We start from the raw sequence: 24,660 nt of genomic DNA, 5'->3' as shown, positions 1-24,660 counted from the left end.
GTGCACTGTGCAAAGAATTTCCATTTTCTTTGTAACATACACAGCATAAATTGGGGAAATGGGAAAAATAACTATGGCAACTTCATGGCCGAGGGACAAAAAAGGCCACTGCCTTATTTAAATGAAGTAAACTGAAAAGAAAATGTTGCAGAAACTCAGTGGTCTTGCTAGTAAGCTCATAGCAAACTGGCAGCCTGCTTTATACTGAATCCGATTTTCTTATCCATTAAAGTTAGTGCAAAAGAAAATTGGGCACAATGTAAAATGGGCTGCCAGTTTGCAATGAGCCCATTTTGCGCTACTGGCAAAGACCAATTCCACCCTTAATGTAATTTGAAGAAAACAAATAACATTGCTTTCAGTTTGTAGAATTCAAAATAAATCCTGGTTGTCATTCAGTATAAAATGAAGCAAATATAAATGTATTTTGTTTTCTTGAGTAAAGAGAAAGGTCCTGGTGTTCTGCAGTCATTACCGGTATGAAATCTCTCACTATTCAAAAAATGTATTGGCTTTCCATAATGCTGGTTATGTTCTGGTGCTTTGTGTTCAAATTTTCATATTATTTAATTTTTTTTTCCGGTGCACAGTGAATGGAACACCAAGCAGTCAACTGTCAACACCCAAATCCACGAAATCATCCAGCTCCTCCCCAACCAGCCCTGGCAGTTTGAGAGCTCACAAGGTAAAAATAAATTTCTGTCAACATACTCGTAAAAGATTGGCATTTGCTGAAATTCTCTACAGTGTGCTAAAAAAAAACCAGAGAGAACGGATGAAGAAAGTTTGGTTTCTGTAAGTTGTCATGCATATACACTGCAGCTTTGTATTTGTGAATGTATAGACATTGGGTTGAAATGGCAAGGCCATAAACTATGCCGATCCACCCATGCAGACTGCTTGTCGCGGAGCCACCGCGATATTAAACACAGTGGCTCATTTAAATGGCAAGGGCAGACCACTCCCCCCCCCCACCCCCGATGATGTGGAGGGGGCGGGCTGTGCGTCCCTGGCAACGGCATCAGGCGCCATTGCACAGACGCCATTTTTAAAGGGCTTCAAGCCTTTACATTTCATTTGCATTTTTAAAGAAATGGATAGTTAGAATTTATTCAGAAAAATTAAATATATTTTCCTAGCCCCTGTCCCACCTCCCCATAACCATACACTTAATTCCTTGTCCCCTCCCCCCCAAAATTCTTACCTTGCGCACCTGACCTTCCCCGCCCCCCCATCAAAGTTCACAAACTTGTATCTTTAACCCTTCCCACCATCCCCTCCACAAATCATGTTAGTTTGACCCCGTTCCCCACCTCGCGCACTGAAATACTTTGCTGCTCCACCCACCCCACCAGTGTTACGCCTCGGATCTCCAGACAGAGATCCGAAGGTGCAGGAATGCCAGGCAGCAGAACAACTATCACACCAGGACTGATGGCAGGAGCAAGTTGTTTAATTCATTACTTTTAATAAATTTACATATTTAAATTTTGGTGCTGCCACAAGGCCTCGCTGCCTCAGGCAATATGGGGCTGGGCCTTCCCAGCGTCGAGGTCCATACCTGGAGGCATTTTCTGGCCCCTTCTGCCATGACCCCCAACATTGGGAGGTCTGTAAAATTCACCCCATTGTCTTCCACTGGTTCTTAGGGGCCTGTGTTTCTTGATTTTCATATTCTTTTTGCCATACAAGTTCTCTGGACAAGAGAAGCCAGAAAGCTGCTCCGGATCTCCAAGAACACTTCTACTGCTAGGTGACTGGGCCTGGCCATGAGTGACTTGCTCTCTGTTTGTCCTCTTGTTTTGTACTTCTCGCTGTTGGCATGCTTGCAGACTGGAAACTATGAGGAAATGTGTCCATGAACTAACATTCTTCCATTACAACACTGCCATCCTATCTTTGAAGAGACTTTCAAAAATAGTTGGTAATGCTACAAGAAATGCCTCCTCAATCATTGACATTAGAAAACTTTATTACTGGCCAATCCTCCTCCTCCCTTGTCCCGCTCCCTAATGACTTTGATCTCTTCTCCATCATTAGCTATCCCATTCTAGTTGTGGATAATTAAATATTGTTGATTATGTTATCATTAAATTTCATGAAAGCATTTCAGAAATTTAAAGCAAAGAAAGGAAATTAGACAGCAATTGAGTAATAGTGAGATGTTGATCAAAATTCTGATTGTTATAAATCAGAAAAAAGCAACTTAATTTCAGTTGGAGACCTTACCAAAACTAGAGCAGATAATATTGCATTAATAGGGCTCAATGAGGCACTTTATATTGCACAATAGGAGATTTATCTTCTTAAATCCCAGTATGTTCTTTGAATTTCCAGTTTGCAAGTTGAGTCACTGACAAGTTACGCTTTTATAGACACAAACTTTTGGGGCCAGATTTTCTAATGCAGGCAGGTGCGGACAGGATTTAAAAATCGTGGTCCCAGAGGATGCCTCTGTATCCTGACGCCTACAGGACAAACTTCAATTTTTAAAGTGAGGGCTTGCCTCCAATTAATGGACCATTAAGCTCCTAGAAGAGCTTGTCAAGGGTCCAGGGAGGTCAGGACTGCAATTTTCAAATGGGATTCCGGCAAACTTGAACAGTCTATGACTATGAGTCTCGTGTACATTAATGCACAGCTGTTGGGTTCATAGTGGAACAAAGGAAACGTTTTTAATTGAGGTTGAAAATTATGGGGCCCTCGGGGATCTTGCACCAGATCATGCACATTACCTCAGTTTTGGGTGTTTGAACACCATCTTATTCTTTTATGCTGCCAGCCCTCTAAAGAGCTGCCTGCTCTCTTCAGCAAGGCAGCAGCAGGCCTTAAAATGGGTGCCAACTGCCTTTGCTGCTCATGCTCTACAGGCAGCTCCTGCCTCCTGGAGACGCTCAGCACCACTAATTGAGCATCAGGTTCACCTTCTGCCCAATTAGGATGTTTACATTTCAAAATAGCGTCGTGTGAGCTACATAGTTGAGGCGCCAGGTCAGGACCCGGAAATTATCCGGGCATCAGGTTCCTGAACTTGTTTTGAAATTCCAGCCCTTGATCTCTAAAGTAGTTCTAGTTTCTGTAGCATTACATCTCCATCACTGACATTCATCCATTTTAATTCTGAAAAGAAATTATAAGTTTCATACTTAGCAATTTATTGGTGCTGAAATTGTTCTGTGGCGAAAGTGCAAAATGGGATTAGAAAAAAAAAGTGGGTGGGATGTAAAAATCATGGAATTCCTATCCTGTCATTGGTGGAGTGGGAAGTGGAGGGAATCCTGTTCGAACACTATTGGGTAGATTTTAGGTTTTACCGTCTGGGTGGAACAAATGGAGGAAAACCTGGTGGGGAGGATCACATGCAGGGAACAGAACTCATTTAATTTATTGAATGAATCGAAAATCCAAAAGGTCATGTTAATCGTGTGCACTCCCCCCTGCCAGGTTTCCCTTTGTGCCCTTCTTTTTGGCAATGCTTAATGATCGGGCAGTAATGACTAAAGGATGTGTAGATGTTGTACTGCAAGTTGTAAGAAAATGTAAGGCAGGAAAAATTGTTATTCACATATTTAGAACTGGAAACAGTGGTAGGCTAATTATTTTAAAACTACTAAATAAAGTATGTTCAGCATTCAGATTGCACAGGTTGTATATTGACAAAAGTAATTAGGATAAGAGAAATACGCTTAATTAGTACTATTCTTGGAATAATCCACAGTACTTTTTTCTCAATTTTTTTTCTCTCCATTCTTCAGTGCATCATTCTACAATGAAACCTGTGGGAAGGCAACTTGTTCCAAACTTAAGAGGTGCACAAGTGTGACACAAGATGACTTTCCATCTAGTTTAGTGTCCTTCTCTATATTTGTTGTCCCTTTGACAGCATATTGGAGATTAAGAACTCATTCTGTAAGGACCTACAAGTGCAAACCGTCATATTGTTACAAATGCACTGCCTCACCTCTGTGCCCCCTTTAATTTGCTGCGGTTTGAGACTGTTTCCCATTGAAATATTATTGATTGCAGAGTTCCTATTTATAGTTTGTGTCATTGACTCTTCCCTGGAGAGCTCATGATGACAAATAGAAATATCATGGGCTGCAGGAAATCAGTTTTGTGACTCATTTGGATTATACATTTTTATGTACTTCATATTAATTAATTAATATGGAAATTTTAGTGTGAAACATTAAAGGAGAACTTCAGGAATATATATTCACTTTATAGTTCCCCCGGTAATCAAAAGTAGAGAAAAGGATCCAGATTTTCCTCGTCTGTGGTAACAATCCCATGAATTTTCACCCATCTCATCTTAACAGGCAAAAAACCATGATCTGGCAGGCTATCTAAGTAGACAGTATGTAATATCTTTTTGTTGCTTTTCATCCTAGTGAAACCCAGTACTTCTGGTCTCCGCTTGCACCAGGGAATAGAACCAGGAATCTTGCATACGGAATCCTGGTGGATGAACACAGCATTTATATTTACCACTTGTGCTGCTGCTTCAAGAGGAGTCCATTTCCAGAATCAGCAGTGCTACCTCTTTACATTATAGTGCTGTGACTGAAATCTAGGCTGCCATTCATCGCAGCGCTGAATGTAATGGGGACTTTAGTTGCAAATTGCAAATGATCCAGTGTTTAAAGAATTCACATTGAAAGTAACAGTGAAAGTGTCAAATTCAACTGTTCTTCAAAGTGTATTGAATTACACAGCACTATAACTGCTTATTATATCCATGGTGTTCCTTCCAAGAACAACATCCATCTGAGTGAAAACAATTGGTTTTGAAATGTAAACCTAGAAGGTGACAGCTCAGGAAACTGGAAACATGTTATTATCTGTGAGAGCATTCATTAGTATTGACATTCAACTATGTGCTCTTCCTTTGTCTCAGTTTTAAGACATGGCAGCAGGATGTCTTATCTTGATTCTAGTGTTTGTTATATCTTCACATAACTGTTTTGGTAAAACAGGACTTGTGTGTAAAAAGAATAAAAGAAATTGTGATAAATGTCAGATCAACCTTGTAGCATATGAATGATAGTGTGCGACAACCCTACAGTGCAATCAAAGAGCCCAGATGACATTATTGACTGTGATACATTAAATAAACCAGAGCCAGTACTGAGATTATTTTATCACCTATCTAAATAGTTTTCTTTACCATGCATTTACCAACCCTGTAATGGATTCTATCCAACTTATTTCATGTCCTGAATGGACAAATTCCCACCATCAGGGCCATTCTAAGTTAGTTAAGTAAAGATCAGAATACCAATTCAACTTTTCAACCTGTGCTATTCAAATGTAGCCAATTGCTCTACAGATGGTCTTTAATCATCTCTCTATATAGTTACACTTGTTTCTTAATTGAAAGTCAGTCCATTTGAATTACTGAATAATTCTAAATTTATTGCACTTTTTTAACATTGCCATTTGAATTATGTTGGCATTCAGTTTATTGAATCATTCCAATTTTTTCATGCAAAAAAACTTTGAATTATCAGCAATAGATTCTATTATTATTATTTTTCATCCAAGAAACAGGGTAGTATGACCTTTATAATATTAGGTTATGATGTGACAGGAAGCAATGATCTTAGTTTAAAAACTACCTTAATATCGATTATCCTCTTCTAAGGTGTTCCATAATCACTTTCACTGTTAAAACACGATAACTAGTTTCACTTTAGAGTCTTTTACTTAATTTTACAATGTTACTATCTTTATCCCATCCACAAGTGGACGGCTGATTGTGTGATTCTCCATGTTATTGTATGTAGTATGTAGTAATGGTAGACAACCTCAAACAAGATGACTGCCAGCCTCAGCAATTCAAAAAGTGTAGCATCAACCTTAACTACACTTCACTACTACCATTACCTAAAAGCTATTTTATTCCTATTGCAGTCACTGGACACTATGGGCTGAATTTTAATGGGACAAAGTGGATGAATATGGAGGCGTGGGGAGGGACATAAAATTGGAACGGGACACGTCAGACAGCAAGTCCGACGTCATGACGTCCCATCCCAATTTAGTGAATAGGAGCAAACATGGAGGGCAGAGGTCCAACATCAATGTGGCCGGCAGGTAATTACAATACTTTAGAGGCCAATTGAAAGCGATTTTATTCAGCGGATGTAATTTTATTAATGCCACACGAGTCTCACGGGGCTTCCCAACCAGGCCATGTTAAAATTACCCGAAGACATCTTTGGACCTGGATTTGCATATTTAACAAAGGACCCCACCTTTCAGGTGGATGCCCTTGCCACCAGCAAGTTAAAATTAAAGGTGGGGGGATCCATGTGGAACATTGGTGGAGAAGTCACCCAGCCAATTTTGGCGCCCACCTGCACAGTCTATATAGTTTACTGGAGTAGGAGACTCTGTGAACATTCCCATCCTCAATGAGGGGGAGCCCTGCACGTCAGTGCAAAAGACAAGACTGAAGCATTCACAGCCATATCCAACAAGAAGTGCTGAGTATATGATGCATCTCAGCCTCCTCCCAAGGTCCTCACCATCACAGATACCAGTCTTCAGCCAATTTGATCCACTCAACATGATATCAAGAAATGGCTGACCGCACAGGGTAAGGCAAAGGCTACGGGGATGACGACATCCCTGGCTTGTTGCTGAAGCTATGTGTCCCAGAACTAGCCACGGCCCTAGCCAAGCTGTTCCAGTATAGCTACACTACTGGCATCTACCAGACAAAGTGGAAAATTTCCCAGAAAATCTCCACAAAAAACAGGACAAATCCAATCCAGCCAATTACCACCCATCAGTCTACTCTCAGTCATCAACAAAGTGATGGAAGATGTTGTTAACAGTGCTATCAAGCGACACTTACATCAACCTGCTCACATATGTTCAGTTTTGGTTCCGTTAGGATCATTCGGCTTCAGACCTCATTATAACCATGATTTGAATATGGACAGAAGAGCTGAATTCCAGAGGCGGGATGAGAGTAACTGCCCATGACATCAAAGCAGCATTTGACCAGTGTGACACCAAGGATCCTTAGTACATTTTAAGTCAGTGGGGATCAGGGTGGGGGAAACTGTGCACTGTCTGGACTCATACCTAGCACAAAGATAGTTGTGGTTATTGGAGGCCACTTATCACAACCCCAGGACATTGCTGTAGGAGTTCTTCAGGGCAGTGTCCTAGGCCCAGCCATCTTCAGCCGCTTCATCAAGACCTTCCCTCTATCATAAGGTCATAACGTGCTGATAATTGCACAGTGTTCATTTCCATTCGCAATTCCTCAGATAATGAAGCAGTCTTTGTCCACATGTAACAGGATCTGTACAACATCCAGGCTTGGCCTGATAAGTAGCAAGAAACATTCATGCCACACAAGTGCCAGGCAATGCCCATCTCCACGAAGAAGGAGTCTAACCATCTCCCCTTGGCATTCAATGGCATTACCAGCATTCAATCCCACATCATCAACATCCTGGGTGTTAATTATGTTGTTAAAGATACACAGATGAAGGGCATTGTTTACTTAAGGAATTAGAATGGATATAAAGAGAGCCTGCTGGGACACAGAGGGATAAGCAGGAGGCAGAGATATGTAATGCTGCATTCTGTGAATAAACCGGCCATCAAGAACAGAATCTGTGTCTAGCTTCATTCTTCACCACTTGGCTTGGATCCTTACACCAGTGGAGGTCATCATTCACCAGAAACATAACTGGACCAGTCACATAAATACTGTGGCTACCAGAGCAGGTGATGGAATATTCTCCACTTGCCTGTATAGGAGCAGCTCCAACAACACTCAAGAAGCTCAACATCATCCCAAACAAAGCAACTCTCTTGATTGCCACTCCATCTACCACCTTAAACATTTACTGCCTCCACCACCAACGTAGTGTCAGCAGTGTGTACTATCAGCAAAATGCACTGCAGCAGCTCACCAAGGCTGCTTTGACAGCACCTTTCAAACCCATGACCTCTACTATCTAGAAGGACAAGGGTAGCAGTTGCATGGGGAGTTGCATGGGAACATCACCATCTGCAAGTTCCCCACCAAGTCACACACCATCCCTACTTAGAAACATATCGATGTTGGCCCAAAATCATGGAGCTTCCTTCCAAACTGCACTGCGGGAGTACCTTCACTTCATGGACTGCAGCGTTTTAAGAAGGCGGCTCTCCATCAGCTTCTCAAGTGCAATTAGGGATGGACAATAAGTGCTGGCCTAGCCAGTGAAGCCCACATCTATGAATGAATCCTGAAACAGAAATATCAGAAATTTGGGCTTCAGAAGGCTAGTGCTTTAGTAGAGTAAAGCAGTATGTCATGTGAAGGGGGGGGGGCTAAATTCGATAGACCCAAAATCAGGCACAGAGATCACGATGTGTGATCAACTTGTGCCCAATGAGTGATCAACTTGAGCCTGTTGGCGAACTTTGTTTTGCCTGCTGTTTTACATGATTTTAGCTGCTCGCCAGTGTTGGTTGGCAGACGCCTGAGCAGGGGCCAATATTGTGAGTGGCTAGCACCGGTTAAAGCTAGCCTACACTGTTTAAGGCTAGCTTGCACCTTTTAAAGGGGATGTGCATTGTAGTTGGGAAAGGTGCTGGGAATCCTGTCGGAGCTGAATCTTATCTGGCAAAGAAAAAAGAATGGTACAGCCTGCAAAAGAGCAGGCTCCATATTTTCAGATGCTGCAATGGAGAACTTGGTGAAGGAGGTGGAAAGGAGGAGAGATGTCCTGTGTAGTGAGTTCTCTTATGTTGTCTGATACAACATAAATGAGGTGTGTGGAGTCCAGTTGGTTGAAGATCTTAAACAGGTTTATTACAGCTAATGCGTATATACAGTACAGAGCTAACTATTTACAGAACTTGCCTCTAGGTATTATAGTTGCAGAGCAATTCATTAGCTAACTAAGATCTTGAAGAGACATTACTCTTAAAGGCAATCATACAACATCTCTCTTCTTTCCAAAGATAAGTCTTATATACTAAAAGTAAAAATACATAACAGCAAAATTATTTACACAGGTATAGAGGTTATGAAGTTTACACGTACAGAGGCTTAAGAGTCCACATATCGTTTTGGTGGTTTGACAGCTCTTGCTCGGAGAGTGTGAGTCTCAGCTGTTGCGGTTTTTTCCTGAGGTTTCTCCCTTTCTGCATTCAGTTTCTGTTGCTCTGCCTTCAGCCTGCTAACGTACTCTGTTGCTTTTCTCAAGGTGACCATGTTTGGGGCCTTGTCATTCTTGAACAGTTCCGGCACCTCATCTCAACTTGCTTCAACTCATTCTTCCTCTGCCTCTTCAGGACATTGCGTGTTCTTCGCCTCTGCTCATCCTCCGTGTCTGAAGGTCTTGGGGCTCAAGGTTGAGTACTTGTTGGGGAAAGAGTACTTGGTCTCGTGGAGGTACCTGTCCGTTCTGGCTTGTTGTGATTTTCTATAGAGTAGAAGTGAAGGCACGGCATAGTTGTGCTGTTGCTGGATTTCTAGACTGCACCATTGATGCTGGCCAGCATCTGCGAGCAGGTTCCAGTCCTTGGAGATTTCCCCTTGACAATGCTCTTGTGGATAGTTATGATGTTGAGGTCCTTACATGCTGGTAATCCTGCCACCTCTGGTCCACTCATGACTACTAGGTAGAACGTTTGTGGTTTCCATGCCGACTTTCCATAGCTGCATTGCATTGTTTGTGTTCCACTGCAAGGTATGGGTGACCCATTACATGCAAATAACTTGACAATTGTTGGTTGTATCATTGATTTCCAACGACTCCACTACATATCTTTGAGGATTCAGACTGGTAGGATATTTGCACTAGTGCCGGTGTCAATCTTAACCCTGAGTGTGTGTCTGCCAGCTTTCCTTGGGCACATGATGTTAATAGTAGAGAAAGCTTCCAGTTGTTTGACTTCTTCAACATGATGTGTCAGGTTCACAATGTGGAACGGCTGATCATCTTCTGAGAATTACTTCTCTATGAGTCTAGTTTCGGGTCTGCTTTGCTGTGGACTTTATGTATTGGCTTATGTTTACGCAGGTCTCTGGCGCTTTCCTCGCTGCTGTTGCCGCACCTGTCTTCTGTTGGCTTGTGTCCTACTGTGACTTCCGGCTGCGTCTTTGCATAGCCGGGCCCAGTGTCCTTTTGCAGCACACAGGTCTTGACATGCAGGACAACTTCGCAGTGAGTGGGACAAACCACATGTACCACACAGCTTGCTTGCTCATTTCGACCTGGTTATGGTGCCGATAATGTTAGCTGCACCTAGTGCTTACAGGTGCTGTTGTAGTGTATCAATACTGTGACCTTTCTTTTTCTCTCAGCGGTCTTTCTGAAATGCTTCAATGGGTGTTGATACAATCACCAGCTTCCTTAGTTGCTCTGCATTCTCAGTTTCTAAGAAATCGCATTCATTGCCCTTAGTATGGCACCCACTGACGAACTTTTTTTAATTCATTCATGGGATGTGGGCATCGCCGGCTAGGCCAGCATTTATGACCCATCCCTAAGAGGTCATTTAAGAGTCAACCACAGTGCTGTGGGTCTGGAGTCACATGTAGGCCAGACCAGGTAAGGACAGCAGATTTCCTTCCCTAAAAGACATTAGTGAACCAGATGGGTTTTTACAACAGTTGACAATGGTTTCATGGCCATCTTTAGACTAGCTTTTAATTTCATAGTTATTAATTGAATTCAAATTCCACCTTCTGCTGTGGTAGGATTTGAACCCATGCCCCCAGAGCAATACCCTGGGTCTCTGGGTTACTAGTCCAGTGACAATACCACTACGCCACCATCTCCCCAACTGATCTATTGATTCCTGTGGCTGTTGCCTGTAGAACATCAATTCTATGCAGTGAATTCTAAAATTCACTCTTAATCAAAGCTGATCTTCCAGCACTTTCCATATCTTTGCAGAAGATAATCCAGAGGTATTGATTATATGTAATCCCTCTCATTTCCAATTGTTATCAGTATCTTCACAGTCTGTTTCTCTGGTTCTACCATTGCTTGGAATGTGAAGCATAATTGCATTCTTTGTTGGAACAGTTTGGATGTCCGTAGCCTTCCGGTTCATGCAGGGAATTTGGTATCCATCTTTCTGCTGCCCTTTTGCTGAAAACTTGCTTTAAGACTTGTTCTATGACTCTGCACTGTTTCCCCTTTAAGAAATACACTGTTATTTAGACTAGCTGCTTTGATTGACAGAAGCAAGTGTTTGACAGTGCTGTGTGTTTATCTTGCTTCCAGCACTTAAGCCTGTTCTGTTTGCACAGCTGTTTATTAGGCAGATCAATGGGTTATTTTTAAGAGATTGTTTATGTTGTTCATGCTCGAGTGGTTTAATGTTTTTTTTAACAGTGGCTTCATGAATGGAAGCTCTTATTCATGCCTGAGTGGTTTAATACATTTTTTTTAACTTGGCTGCGTGGATGAAGGCTCTGCAGTGATCAGGTTTTCCCATGCTTTTTCTAATGGACGCCTCCTGTAATGGCACCGACCTTGATCAGCTCGGGAAAGGAGTCGGGTCTTCCCTTTTTTTTAAAGAGTCTTTAGAAAACAGCAATCATTTGAAGGACTTCAAAGCATTTTTGTTAAAGCAGTATCACGAAGGGCCGAAGGGCCTGTTTCTGTGCTCTATAACTCTATGACTCTAATATCCCTCGATCGTCTGCACAATGACTTACCCGATTTCTTTACAGCCTGTCGTTCTGTGCTCTGTCTTCTACAGCTTGAAGTAAGTTCTTTTTTCACTGTTTGAGCCAGGATTGTTCTTGAACTTTCTCTCTAGTCACTGTAGGAATCATCGTTTTCAGAGCTGTTTTACCTGTGGTCTTCAAGCTTAGACTTTTTTGCTTCTCACCACAGCTGCCACCATATAATGAGTTCTTTTATGTTGTCTGATGCAACATAAATGAGATACGTGGAGTCCAGTTGGTTGAAGATCTCAAACAGGTTTATTACAGCTAACAAGTATATACAGTACCGATCTAACCATTTACAGAACTTGCCTCTAGGTGTTACAGTTGCAGAGTGGCTCTGTCTGTGAGTTACATGACTGCATCCTGGTACTTAGTTCATTGGCATACTAAGATCTTAAAGGGACATCATTCTTAAAGGCAATCATACAACATCCTGTACCCACATGGGAGCAGGAGGCCCTCCAGGCACACGGTCAGAAAGCAGTAGCAACAGATACCATGGAGGTCAATGCCAGGAATCAAGCCCCAAGGACCTGGATGCATTCCCACAAGAAGTTCAATGATTTCACACGAGTGGTCAAGGTCAGTGAATGCATTTTCAAATTCAGTATCCTACCAACTGACCACTAGCCTCAGCCACTGCTCAATTCACCAAACTACCGTCACTTACCTACCAACAATCTCTATCTCTTACGAACATACGACTTAGGAGCAGGAGTAGACCTCTTGGCCCCTCGAGCCTGCTCCGCCATTCAATAAGTTCATGGCTGAACGGATTACTCCACAGTTCTACCTAAGCCCAATAACCTTTCACCCCCTTGCTTATCAAGAATCTATCTACCTCTGCCTTTAAAATATTCAAAGACTCATCAATCTGGATTCGTACTGAACATTCATATGCTTGACTGCACCTTCACACACTTTGAACTGCAACAAGCCTCACACCCACATCTCACAGTTTGCACATACTGCCAGCTATTCAACATGACAGCAACATCACCCAAACACATCTCACCACACTCACTGACACACCTCTCTCTCCTGCAGGACAAGTTGACACAGCAACTAACCAGAGGGGACCAGGCATGCCTGCATATCCTAACCCCATGTAGGAGATAGTGTCGGCCATTATCAGGATGTCCATTGTTGAGGCAGTGGCCAGCGGAGACACTGAAACCATCGCAATTGACAGTGTCATCATACCTACTTCTCCTCACATCCCACCTCCCCCACATCCCACACTCACTTCTGATTTACAAGCTGCAGATGCTGTAAACATGCACTTCTTACTTTTTTCCCCTCCCTACACCACAACCTTTCCATTGTGCCTTTCTCCTTTCAGATACCAAGAGGTGGAACTTAACCAGGCAGTGGAGGAACAGCAAGAGAAGATGAAGACACAGCACTGTCACTTGATTTTACACTCACAACCAGCTACTCAGATACAGACAGTGTGTAATTTAGAGGATTGTTTAGAGACGGGATCTGCAAATGGTAAGGTATTGGGCACAAGTGGCCTTCAGCCAGGCAGGGGGCAAGGATAGCACAAGTGCCAACTCACTAGAGGACATGGTTCACACATGAGTTCTGCTGCAGGGGACTCAGATGAGCATTTTGATGGGGCAGTGTACAGAAGAAGGCTGATGGGTATGCACAACAAAATGCATAGAGTGCTAGGAAGCCTTACAGAAAGGCATTGTTCATTGTCCAGGAGCATAGATGAGTCCAGTACCAACTGCACACAGGGCTTTCCGCAGAGCTTGGAGCCCATCATTTCCAGCATAGAAGTGGTGGCCAACTCCACTTGTGGACCCTAGTGTGATGCAGTGTCTGATGGCCAATGTCTGACCTTCCATTACAGCACATGCAGCTTCCACCAGAAGCTTGAGTGCTGCAGTGGAAGCTCAGCCTGAAGTCATGCAAGGTTAGCTTGCTGCCATGCAAGCTCACACTGCTGTCGTTATGGCTGTGAATTAGTGTGTATTGGTACTTGGAGGGTGTCACAGCAGTCCAGCAATCTGTCCTCCAAAAAATTAATACGAGTGCTGAGGCTCCACTCCAGGCAAGAGGTGCTGGCTCCATGGAGAACAAACCTGCTGTCCTCTCTCAGGATGGCAGCATTCATTCTTCCACCACTGCCACACTGCCAGTGCTCTTGTTATTGTCCATCAGCCAGCCAGCCCAAACTGCTACCATCCATGCCGAGATGGTGCAGTCCACAGCCAGGCCTTAAGTTCAGAGCTGCTTGAGGTTGTCCTCCAAGACCATCTGCAGCCTTCCACCAGCCATGCTGCAGCCACTGGGGTAGTTCTGCGTAGGAGCACTGGGACAGGCAGATGCACACAGCAGACAGGCACCAAGGGAATGCACAAGGCTGATTAGTTGATTTTTGCATGCAATATGGAATTATTTCCTTTATAAATTTGATTTGGAATGTTTATTTTGTGGTGGCTTTTATTTTAACATTTTGGCCAAGCTATGATGGTCAGTAATAGAGAGAAGGTAAAGTGTGGGACTGTTGGTGATTGAGGAATTGGGGTTGCAGTTACTGGAACCGCACTTGGGTGAGTTCTTAATGGACAGCCCGGCATTTTTGTGGCCCCCCCCCCCACCCCCGGAGCAATTCTCTAGTGTTTTTAAATATAGGCTTCAGGAAACAGGATCCCCGTCCCTTTAAAGACAGGGCTCCTCCATGAGTGGCTGGCCATTCAGAGGGCTGGCAGCTTAGCAGTATCAGCAGTGCCACAGGGAGCAGTGGCCACTGTTGGTACTGTAGAGGCCTCAGACCCAGCCCAGCAATGGAACCCCAGACCCAAGGTAGGTGAGGCGGGGTCACTGGGGCCAGTTCAGAAGGCTCTGGTGACAGGGGCTGCGGGGTGGTCTTGCAGTCCAGGGGGAGTGGGGTCCCGGAGTGAATTGGTTCCTAGTGGGGGCCCTCGGTGGACCACAAATTGCCAAGGGGGCAGGGGGTCCGAGGGCGAATTGGTTCATGGTGGGGGTCCTCCGTGGGCCACAAATTGCCCACGGAAGAGAAACCACCCCCCACCCCAGTCCAAAGGGAGGGCACCTTGTTTTACAAGGCGACCTCCCCACGTGGTGGAGGCCCCCCCTGTCGCCGCAGGTAAAATCCCAGCAGTGTCGGGAAGAGGCAAGAGGCCCTTAATTGGCTGTTAACAGGCCGCGTAAGGGCCTTAATTGGCCTTTGGGCAGGGAGGCTGTCGTCAGCCTATACCACCCCTGAGAAGATTGTTTGGCAACAGGGAGGGTTATACGTTATGAACTGCCTGCTCATCACCCTTCTGGGCAGCTGTTCACTGAACACACTAACGCCCTCAACAATATGGCATCCAGCACGACTCACCCCAAAAGTTGCATGTGCGCCCCGATGCCATTTTGGATACCAAACTGCAACTGTAGCCCCGAAACAACAGGAGGTACCAATCCGAATCTCATGCCATTGGAGTCGCTGGTTTAGTTATTTACTTACGATGCTGTGAATGTACACTTTTTCACACTAATATTTTGGTTCATCAACCTGAAAGTTCAATTTTTGTGCCAATACATTTTTGTACAAATACTGTGTAATTTTATGCATCAGTAATTATAGTGAATTATAGTTTCTATCAGTAATTATATTTTCACATAGCAGCAAAAATAAGACATCAGGCGAAAGAGTAATTTTTAATTTATTTGCATAGTTATTTTTCTATTGCTCCAGCTGCTGTAGAAACTAATTTTTTTCATTTCGACATCACCTGAGGCACTATTGGAGGAGTATTTCATTTAGGAACTGAATTCTCACACAGCACTTTCATATCACAGAACCAATACAAGGAGCAGGCTGGTAATAGTATTGCCCAATGAAATGGACCTTGCCTTGATTTTACAAAGGAGATGTTTCAGTTGGGCCTTGTTTAGTCTGTTGTGCCTGTACCCAAACTTGCACCAAGTCCCACTCACCCATTACCCATGTGCTCAATAAACTACATTGGCTCCCAGTGCAGCATCATCTCAATTTTAAAATTCTTGTGCCTATGTTCCAATTCCCCCATGGTCTCACCCCTTCCAATCTCTCTAACCTCTTCCCACCCTACAGCCCTCTGGGATCTCTGCACTCTTACATTCTGCCCTCTTGCACATCCCAGTTTCCTTTGCTGTACCATTGAAGGCTTTGCCTTCAGCTGCTAATGTCACAAGCTCTGGAATTCCCTCCCCAAGTATTTTTGCCTCCTTACCTCTTCATTAAGTCGCTGCTGAAAACCTACCTCATTTGGTCACCTGTTCTAATACCTCTTTATGTGGATCGGTATCAAATTTTGTCTAATTATGCATCTGTGAAATATATTGGAAAGTTTTCCCACGTTACAGGTGATCTATAAATGCAAGTTGTTGTGAAGACAGGTCATTGACCTGAGACATTAACTCCGTTTCTCTCTCCACAGATGCTGCCTGGCCTGCTGAGTATTTCCAGCACGTTCTGTTTTTATTTCAGATTTCCAGCATGTGCAGTATTTTACTTTTGTATTATTATTGTTGTTGTTATTGCCACCATGGACTGCTATTGGCAGCAGTGTGGTCAAGCAATTGCTGCATTAAATTCATTAGATTTAAATGTTTATTCCCTGCGTTCCATACAGATACAGAGTGTGTGGTGAAAGCTGCAGCTCTATCACTGAGGTGACACTGCACAATTGGGATTAATTATCACATCCAGTTTATGATAGCAGTAAAACTGTCATCTTCAATGAAATGTGAGAGAAAAAACATCTGCACTAATAAGGAATCAGACAGCCTTCGCACTTCTAATGAAACACCTTCCACATTGTGTTTCAAGAGTGAAGCGTCATTATCTTGTCTAGATTTGAAATTTGAGTGCAGGACGAATGAACAGTTAACAATTACATTTATCCTCTGTCCTTTTGAAGCAATTTGTTCTTCAAACAGCGATGGTTATCTGTGAGTGGTGACTCAAAGTTTAAACCTGATGTAGTCTATTTTAGAACTGTTCACAAAGATTCCAAATTTGGTGTTGATCAGATGAGTGCCTACTTAGTGACATCAGTCTCTCTTTTTAAAGCATTTTGTTTTTCAGTTTTGTGTTTTAGTACAGTGACAAGGAACCATAGCAATCATACACAGACCAGGATTAAAGAGATGGATGTAAGAATAGTAACTTTGTGCACATCGGTTACTGTGTAGGTGACTGAGTTATGATCGATGCGCTAAGTTCAAGCAAACATGCTCATTTGACCTGCAAGGGTTTTAAGTTTCAGTTGGGTCCAGTCACAGTTTTGTCATTCTGAGCAATTTTTCTTGTCATAGGCAAAGAAGCATACAGAGTGGAGGAGAACTGTATGAAAAAGGCTAAATTAAGTGATGCCAGAAGTTTGATTTTGCAGGCAGAGGAGAAGAATCTAGGGAATATGGGGTTAACAGAGGGAGAAAGGTTTTAAGGGATGCTAACCAACCTCTCTATGGTCAGGTTTTATCTTCACTTGTGGTGTGTCCAATTTTCAACAAAATCAGAAAGGCTTCATTTGCTGACAATGCAACCACTAGGTGGCGCAGTACTAGCACATGCGCAAATGCAGCCTCATCCACCTAAATGTCACTGTCTGCTACATCTCAGGCAGCTGCCAGTAATAAAGCTGATATTGCTCAATTTATAACAAAAAACAAATTCAACCCAAAAAATCCCTAATGTTATTCCACTGCCTCCTGCCATCGCGCTTCTCCTCACTGCTCCCTCCTTTGCCATCTTCTTGCTGCTAACTCTCCGCTGCCTTCCCTCAGTCACTTGCTCCCGGCCTAGCCACTTCGCCCCCTCCCCTCCAGCTGCTCGCTCCCCACTTCCCCACCCCCCCACTTCGGCCACACGCTCCAGGCCATGCTGCTTCCCTCCTCTCGGCCACTCGCTCCCACGACACCCTGTCAGCCTTCACTCCCTGCCTTGCTTCTTCGGGCGCCACAGTGGGGAACAATCATCTGAGGGGAGGGGGAGAGCGGCAAGGCTGGGAGCAAGTGGCTGGGTGGCGGGGAGGAGGGTTAGTGACGAGGCCTGGAGCACGCGGCTGAGTGGGGGCAAGTGGCTGGTGGGGGGGGGGCGGAAACAGCGAGGGCGGGAGCAAGTGGCTGGGGGAGGGGAGAGGGAAGCGGTGAGGCCTGGAGCGAGCGGCCAAGGCGGGAGAGCGGCCGGGGGCAGGAGCGAGTGGCTGAGCGGGGAGAGGGGCTGGGGGCTGGGGAGTGCGCATGGCTGAGAGAAGGGAGCGGTGTGGCGGGGAGCAAGTGGCCGAGTGGGGGCAGGCGATTGAAGCAGGGGTGGTGGGGGGAAGCAGGGTACTGTTCAGGTGAATGGAGACGGCAATTGAAGGGTGATGACGTCATTGCGTGGTGACATCATGCGCGCGCAAGCACGCATTCATACTGGCAAGCCAGCAAATGTTCGCACGCAATGATGACGTCCGCGATTGCTCTGCACATGCTCTGCATTGTCAGGAGTCACTTTGAATCAGAACTACCCTGCCCTCTACCACTCACATTAGCAGAAGAATGCTGTAGAAAAACTTGGATTGGCTTATCTGATAGAAGCACATTCTCAGTTCCTATTTTGGTTGATCTATTTTCTACAGCTTCTGAAACGAAGCAAGTTATGATGACAAAACTGTGAAACAAAAAGGAAAAACTGCAATGCTGGAAATCTCAAATAAATGGGCACCTATGAAGGAAAAGACAGGTGATTGATATGCTGGGTGTGCAACCTATCATCAGAACTGAAGAGTAAAAGACACAGGCAGTTTAGTGGGGTTAGACAAATGAAGAGATAATTTGGGGGTGAAATCATAGAATGGTCAAGCATAAAAAGAGGCCATTCGGCCTATCATGTCTGTGCTGGGTCTCTGCAAAAGCAACACAACTGGTCCCACTGCCCCACCTTTTCCCCGTAGTCTTGCAAATTTTCCTCTTCAGACGTTTTTTCAATTCCCTTTTCAAAGCCACAATTGAGTCTGCCTCCATCACACTCTCAGGCAGTGTACTCCAGATTTTAACCACTCACTGCATATAAAAGGTTTTTCCTCACATTGCCATTGGTTCTTTTGCCATTCGCCTTAAATCAATGTCCTCTGGTTCTCGAACCTTCTGCCATTGAGAACAGTTTCCCTCTATCTACTCTGTCTAGATTGCTCATGATTTTGAAAACCTCTATCAAATCTCCTCTCAACCTTCACTTCCCTAAGGAGAACAACCCTAGCTTCTCCAATCTATCGACGTAACTGAAGTCCCTCAATCCTGGAACCATTCTTATAAATCTTTTCTGTACCCTCTCTAAAGCCTAACGTCCTTCCTAGAGTGTGGTGCCCAGAATTGAACGCAATACTCAAGTTGAGGCTGAACCAGTGTTTTATGAAGGCTCATCATAACTTCCTTGCTTTTGTATTCTATGCCTCTATTTTAAAAGTGCAGGATCCTGTATGCTTTATTAGCTGCTCTCTCAACCTGCCCTGCTGCCTTCAAAGATTTGTGCACATATACCTTCAGGTCTCGCTGGTCCTGCACCCCTATGGAATTGCAACCTTTATTTTATATTGTCTCTCCTCGTTCTTCCAGCCAAATGTATCACTTCGCCTGCATTAAATTTCATCTGCCACGTATCCCTTTCCACCAGTCTGTCTATGTCCTCTTGAAGTCTATCACTATCCTCCCCACAATTCACAATACTTCCAAGTTTTGTGTCATCAGCAAATTTTGAAATTGCGCCCTTTATACCCAAGTCTAGGCCATTAATATATATCAAGAAAAGCAGTGGTCCGAGTACTGACCCCTGGGGAACCCCACTTTATACCTTCCTCTGGTCTGAGGAACAACTGTTCACCACTATTCTGTTTCCTGTCACTCAGCCAACTTCATATCCATGCTGCCGTTGTATCTTTTATTCCAATAGCTTCAACTTTGCTGGCAAACCTATTATGTGGCACTTTATCAAATGCATTTTGGCAGTCCATGTACACCACATCGACCACATTATCCTCATGAACCCTCTCTGTTACCTCAACAAAAATTTATCAAGATAGTTAAACATGATTTGCCTTTAAAAAATCTGCGCTGGCTTTCTTTAATTAATCCACACTTGTCTAAGTGACTGTTAATTTAGGAAGTGGAAGAGAAAGTCAACAGATGCACCAATTACGAGAAGGGACTATATCGGTTACATGACCAGTATATAATGGCCTAAAAATTATCATTGAGATGGTGCAGATATAAAAAAGGCTAATTCGACACAGGAGGTCCATATTAAAAAAATGAGAAAATGAAAAATGAGATGTAAAAGCCAAGCTGATAATGCAGCACATATGAAATTAAAGCAGGAAATGCAAGTGAAATATGGCATATCTGCCAATTATGAGAAAAGGGTAAAACTCAGGTCCATAGCATGGCTTTAGCCTCCTGGTAGCACTGTGATCTGATAAATAACTGCTTTGTAATGTGGGGGCGGTGCATTGCTATGTGGGGAGCAGAAGCAGGTTGACATTCGGCATGGCTCTGATTTCTGTTTTGATTTCACGTCTGTCCTCTCAGCCTGCTTCCACCTCCTCCTCTTCCTCCTCCCTCCACTCCTTCTCTCCTCCCCTCATTCCCTTTCCATCCTCTGTTCCCTTCCACTGTTTTTGCCTTCTTCCCCTTCCCTCTGTCACTTTTGTGCCCTCCATCTCCCCTCCTCCTGCTCTTCCCTATTCCTCCATCCTCTTATCTCTTCTTTCCCTCTCCTCCCCGATTCCCAAACTCTTCCTCCAGTTTCCTCTGCCTTTCATGCTTCTCCTCCCTCTTCCTGTCCTCTAATTGCATCTTCTAAAATCATTTGACCTAAAAATGTTATTTGATATTGACTCCCTGGCTCCAATATTTATGGGGAGGTGAGGAATGTGGGGGGTTGCCTGTTGACGGATGGGGGTGGGGGGGAATCTCAGAAATACCAGGGGTGCGGAGGCCCTGCTGAATTTAACAGAAGGACCTCATTATCGTTTTTTTTACTTTGTTTTCCACCCGGCAGTGGACCAGCCTGTTAATTTGGCCGATAGTAGAAGGCCACAACCCTAGTAACAGGGAAGCATTAATTATTGTGGAAGGAGCCAGACCAGCAATCAGAAGGGAGGGGGGACTGGCAAAGATTATGGGTTTGGTGGGGGGAGGGTGCCCGATCATGACAGAAGATTTGTTTGAGGCGGCTGCAATCCAAAGCACTTATCTGTTGGAACTGGCAGCACCCATCTCCCTTAAGCTTCTGGGTTTTCCTAGCCCTGGGAAAACTGGCCAGCCAGTATTGAATTTAAATGGCTGCCAAAATATCAGCAGTGAAACCTTATTTATATATGAGAATCATAGATCCACCTCTCCAGAGTGGGTTACTCAGATGCCGTCAATCCTGCTACAATTAAAACAGAAGCTGGCTTTGAGAACATGTTTTGCAAATGTGACAATTTAAGCATTGAGGTCAATGGAAAAGACTATCAGGCACAGTATAAAACAGGTTGTTGATTCACTACCTCCAATTTTACACTATCACCAAGGACCAATTTCAGGTCACTAGTTTCTAAAATATCCCCCCCGTGCATTAAGAATACTGTTTTGCCTCTGCTGCCAAAACATTCACATCACCATTGTGTCTGTTGGGCAGGGCAGGTCTTTGTTTTGGATTGTCTTGGATCAGAATATGTCATTTCTGATGCTATGGGGGATTTAGTCATCGAACATACATAGGAACATACAGACTAGGAGCAGGAGTAGGCTATTCGGCCCCTCGAGCCTGCTCCTCCGTTCTAGAAGATCATGGCTGATCTGTTTGTGGACACAACTCCACTTTCCTGCCTAACCCTTTGACTCCCTTGTTTATCAAGAATCTGTCTACCTCTGCCTTAAAAACATTCAATGACCCTGTCTCCACCGCTCTCTGGGGAAGAGGGTTCCACAGACGCACGACCCTCTGGGAGAGAAAATTTCTCCTTATCTGTCTTAAATGGGAGACCCCTTATTTTTAAACTGTGCCCCCTGTTTTAGTCTCTCCCACAATGGGAAACATCCTTTCAACATACACCCCGTCAAGTCCCCTCAGGATCTTATATGTTTTAATAAGATCACCTCTCATCCTTCTAAACTCCAATGAAAACAGACCCAACCTGTCAAACCTTTCCTCATAAGATAACCCTCTCATCCTTGGAATCAGTTGAGTAAACCTTCTCTGAACTGCTTCCAATACAATTATATCCTTTCTTAAGTAAGGAGACCAAAACTGTACACAATACTCTATATGTGGTCTCACCAATGCCCTATACAACTGTAGCATCTCTACTTTTATATTCCATTCCCCTTGCAGCAAATGACAACATTGTATTTGCCTTCTTAATCACTTGCTGTACCTGCATACTAACGTTTTGTGTTTCGTCTACGAGGACACCCAGATCCCTCTGCATCTCAGAGTTCTGCAATCTCTCTCCATTTAAATAATATGTTGCTTTTCTATTTTTCCAGCCAAAGTGGACAAGTTCACACTTTTCCACCTTATACTCCATCTGCCAAATCTTTTCCCACTCACTTAACCTGTATATATGCCTTTGCAGACTCCTTATGTCCTCTTCACAACTTACTCCCCTACCTATCTTTGTGTCATCAGAAAATTTAGCAACCATACCTTCTGTCCCTTCATCCAAGTCATTGATAGAGATTGTAAATAGTTGAGGCCCCAGCACTGATCCCTGTGACACTCCACTAGTTACAGCTTGCCAACCTGAAAACAACCCATTTATGTCTACTCTCTGTTTCCTGTTAGCTAACCAATCCTCTGTCCATGCTAATATGTTACCCCCTATACCATGGGCTCTTATTTTGTTTAGTAACCTTTCATGTGGCACCTTCTCAAATGCCTTCTGGAAATCCAAGTATAGCACAACCACAGGTGCCCATTTATCCATGTTGCTTGTTACTTCCTCAAAGAACTCTAATAAATTAAACACAATTTGCCTGTTACAAAGCCATGTTGACCCTGCCTGATTGCATTGAGGTTTTGTAAATGACCTGCTATAACCTTCTTAATAATAGATTCCAGCATTTTTCCTGTGACAGATGTTAAGCTAACTGGCCTGCAGTTTCCTGCTTTCTGTCTTAGTCCTTTCTTGAATAGCGGAGTTATATTTTCTAACTTCCAATCTGATAGGATCTTTCCTGAATCTAGGGAATTTTGGAAAATTAAAACCAATGCATCCACTATCTCAGCAGCCACTTCTTTTAAGACCTAGGATGTAGTCCATTAGGACCTGGGGACTTGTCAGCTTTTAGTTCTAATAATTTTCTCAGTACCCTTTCCCTAGTGATGGTAATTGTGTCAAGTTCCTCCCTCCCTTTCAACTCTTGATTCACAATTATTTCTCGGATGTTATTTGTATCCTCTACAGCAGGGTTGTCCAACATATGGCCCTCGGGCCAACATCCAGTCCGCCAAAGGTTTCCATCTGGCCAGCAGATATAAACTGCACCAGGGCGTTTCCTCAAACTCACCAGGATTCTGTGACTAGAGATGAGAAATTTCCCATTGTCTTCTTCGTGGAGACCAGCCTTTTTTAAAAAATCGTGTCAGTTTCACAGCTAACAGTTGCAGACAGATTCTGGGTTTTTAAAAAACCTGCTGGAAAACCCCGAATCTATCCAAAGTTGGAAAACAGTTGTTCCCAACGTTAGCAACTGTGAAACTGACTCCCACTGTTTTTTTTAAAAAACTGATCAACCATCTGCTGAGTGTTCCCACTCTCTGCAACTCTCAGAGAGAGAGAGAGAAAGCAGGAGAAAGAGTGGGGGTCAGAGAGAGTTGGGGGACAGAGAGAGAGAGAGAGAAATGGGGACAGAAAGAGAGAGAAAGGGGGACAGACAGAGAGAGAAAGGGGGACAGAGAGGGAGGGGAAGAAGAGGAAGGTAGAGACAGGGAGGGAGGGGGATACAGGGACAGAGAGAGAGAGGGAGGGGGCAGAGAGAGAGGGGATTCAGAGAGAGAGTGATCAAGAAAGTAAGTCAATAAATTAGTCTTCTCATTTAAATCTTCTTCACAAAAATGTACATTTGTTGCTGTTTTGATTAATAGTAAGATTAATTTTAATGCCTTTATCTTTCCAAAATTGTCTCACTGGCCCCCCATGTAAGACAAAAGTTGTAATGTGGCTCCCACATAAAAAGGTTGGATAACCCTGCTCTGCAGTGAAGACAGATGCAAAACATCTGTTCAATTCCTCTGCCATTTCCTTATTTTTCATTATTAACTCCCCAAACTCACTCTTTAGAGGACCAACACTCTACTTACTCTTTTCCTTTTTAAATACCTGTAGAAACTCTTAGTCCATTTTTATATTTCTAGCTAGCTTTCTCTTGCACTCTAATTTCTCTCTCATGATTGTTTTAGTTATTCTTTGCTGTTTTATATATTCTGTCCAATCTTCTGACCTGCCACTATTCTTCGCTGAATTGTATGCTTTTTAAAAAAAATTGTTACTATCTTTAACTTCCTTAGTTAGCCATGGATGGTGTGTCCTTCCCCTACAGTCTTTCTTTCTCACTGGAATGTAAATTTGCTGAGTGTTTTGAAATATCTCCTTAAATGTGTGCCTCTGCATCTCTAATGACCTATCCCTTAACTTAATTTCCCAGTTTACTTTCGCCAGCTCTGTCCTCAACCCCTAATAATTATCCTTATTTAAGTTTAAAACATTAGTCTCAGATCCACACTTCTCACCTTCAAACTGAATGCAAAATTCAATCATGCTGTGATCACTGCTACCTAGGGGCACCTTTACTATGAGGTCGTTAATTAATCATGTCTCGTTACACATTACCAGATCGCAAGTAGCTCGCTCTCTGCTTGGCTCGAGAAAGCGCTGCTCTAAGAAACTGTCCCGAAAACACTCCAGGAACTCATCTTCCAG

At 43.7% G+C, this 24,660-nt stretch overlaps 1 protein-coding gene across 1 annotated transcript in view; it reads left to right on the top strand.

The window, feature by feature from the left end:
* Window positions 1–24,660, top strand: part of dclk2a (doublecortin-like kinase 2a) — a 476,915-nt gene that overhangs the window by 312,300 nt on the left and 139,955 nt on the right. The window contains exon 6 of the mRNA XM_068041163.1: window positions 591–685. Within this exon, the coding sequence (XP_067897264.1) occupies window positions 591–685 (95 nt within the window). The remainder of the gene's footprint in view (window positions 1–590; window positions 686–24,660) is intronic.

The sequence above is a fragment of the Heterodontus francisci genome, chromosome 1 (genome assembly GCF_036365525.1).
Source record: "Heterodontus francisci isolate sHetFra1 chromosome 1, sHetFra1.hap1, whole genome shotgun sequence".
NCBI classification, from domain to species: domain Eukaryota; kingdom Metazoa; phylum Chordata; class Chondrichthyes; order Heterodontiformes; family Heterodontidae; genus Heterodontus; species Heterodontus francisci.
This window is presented reverse-complemented; position numbering and strand designations above follow the sequence as displayed.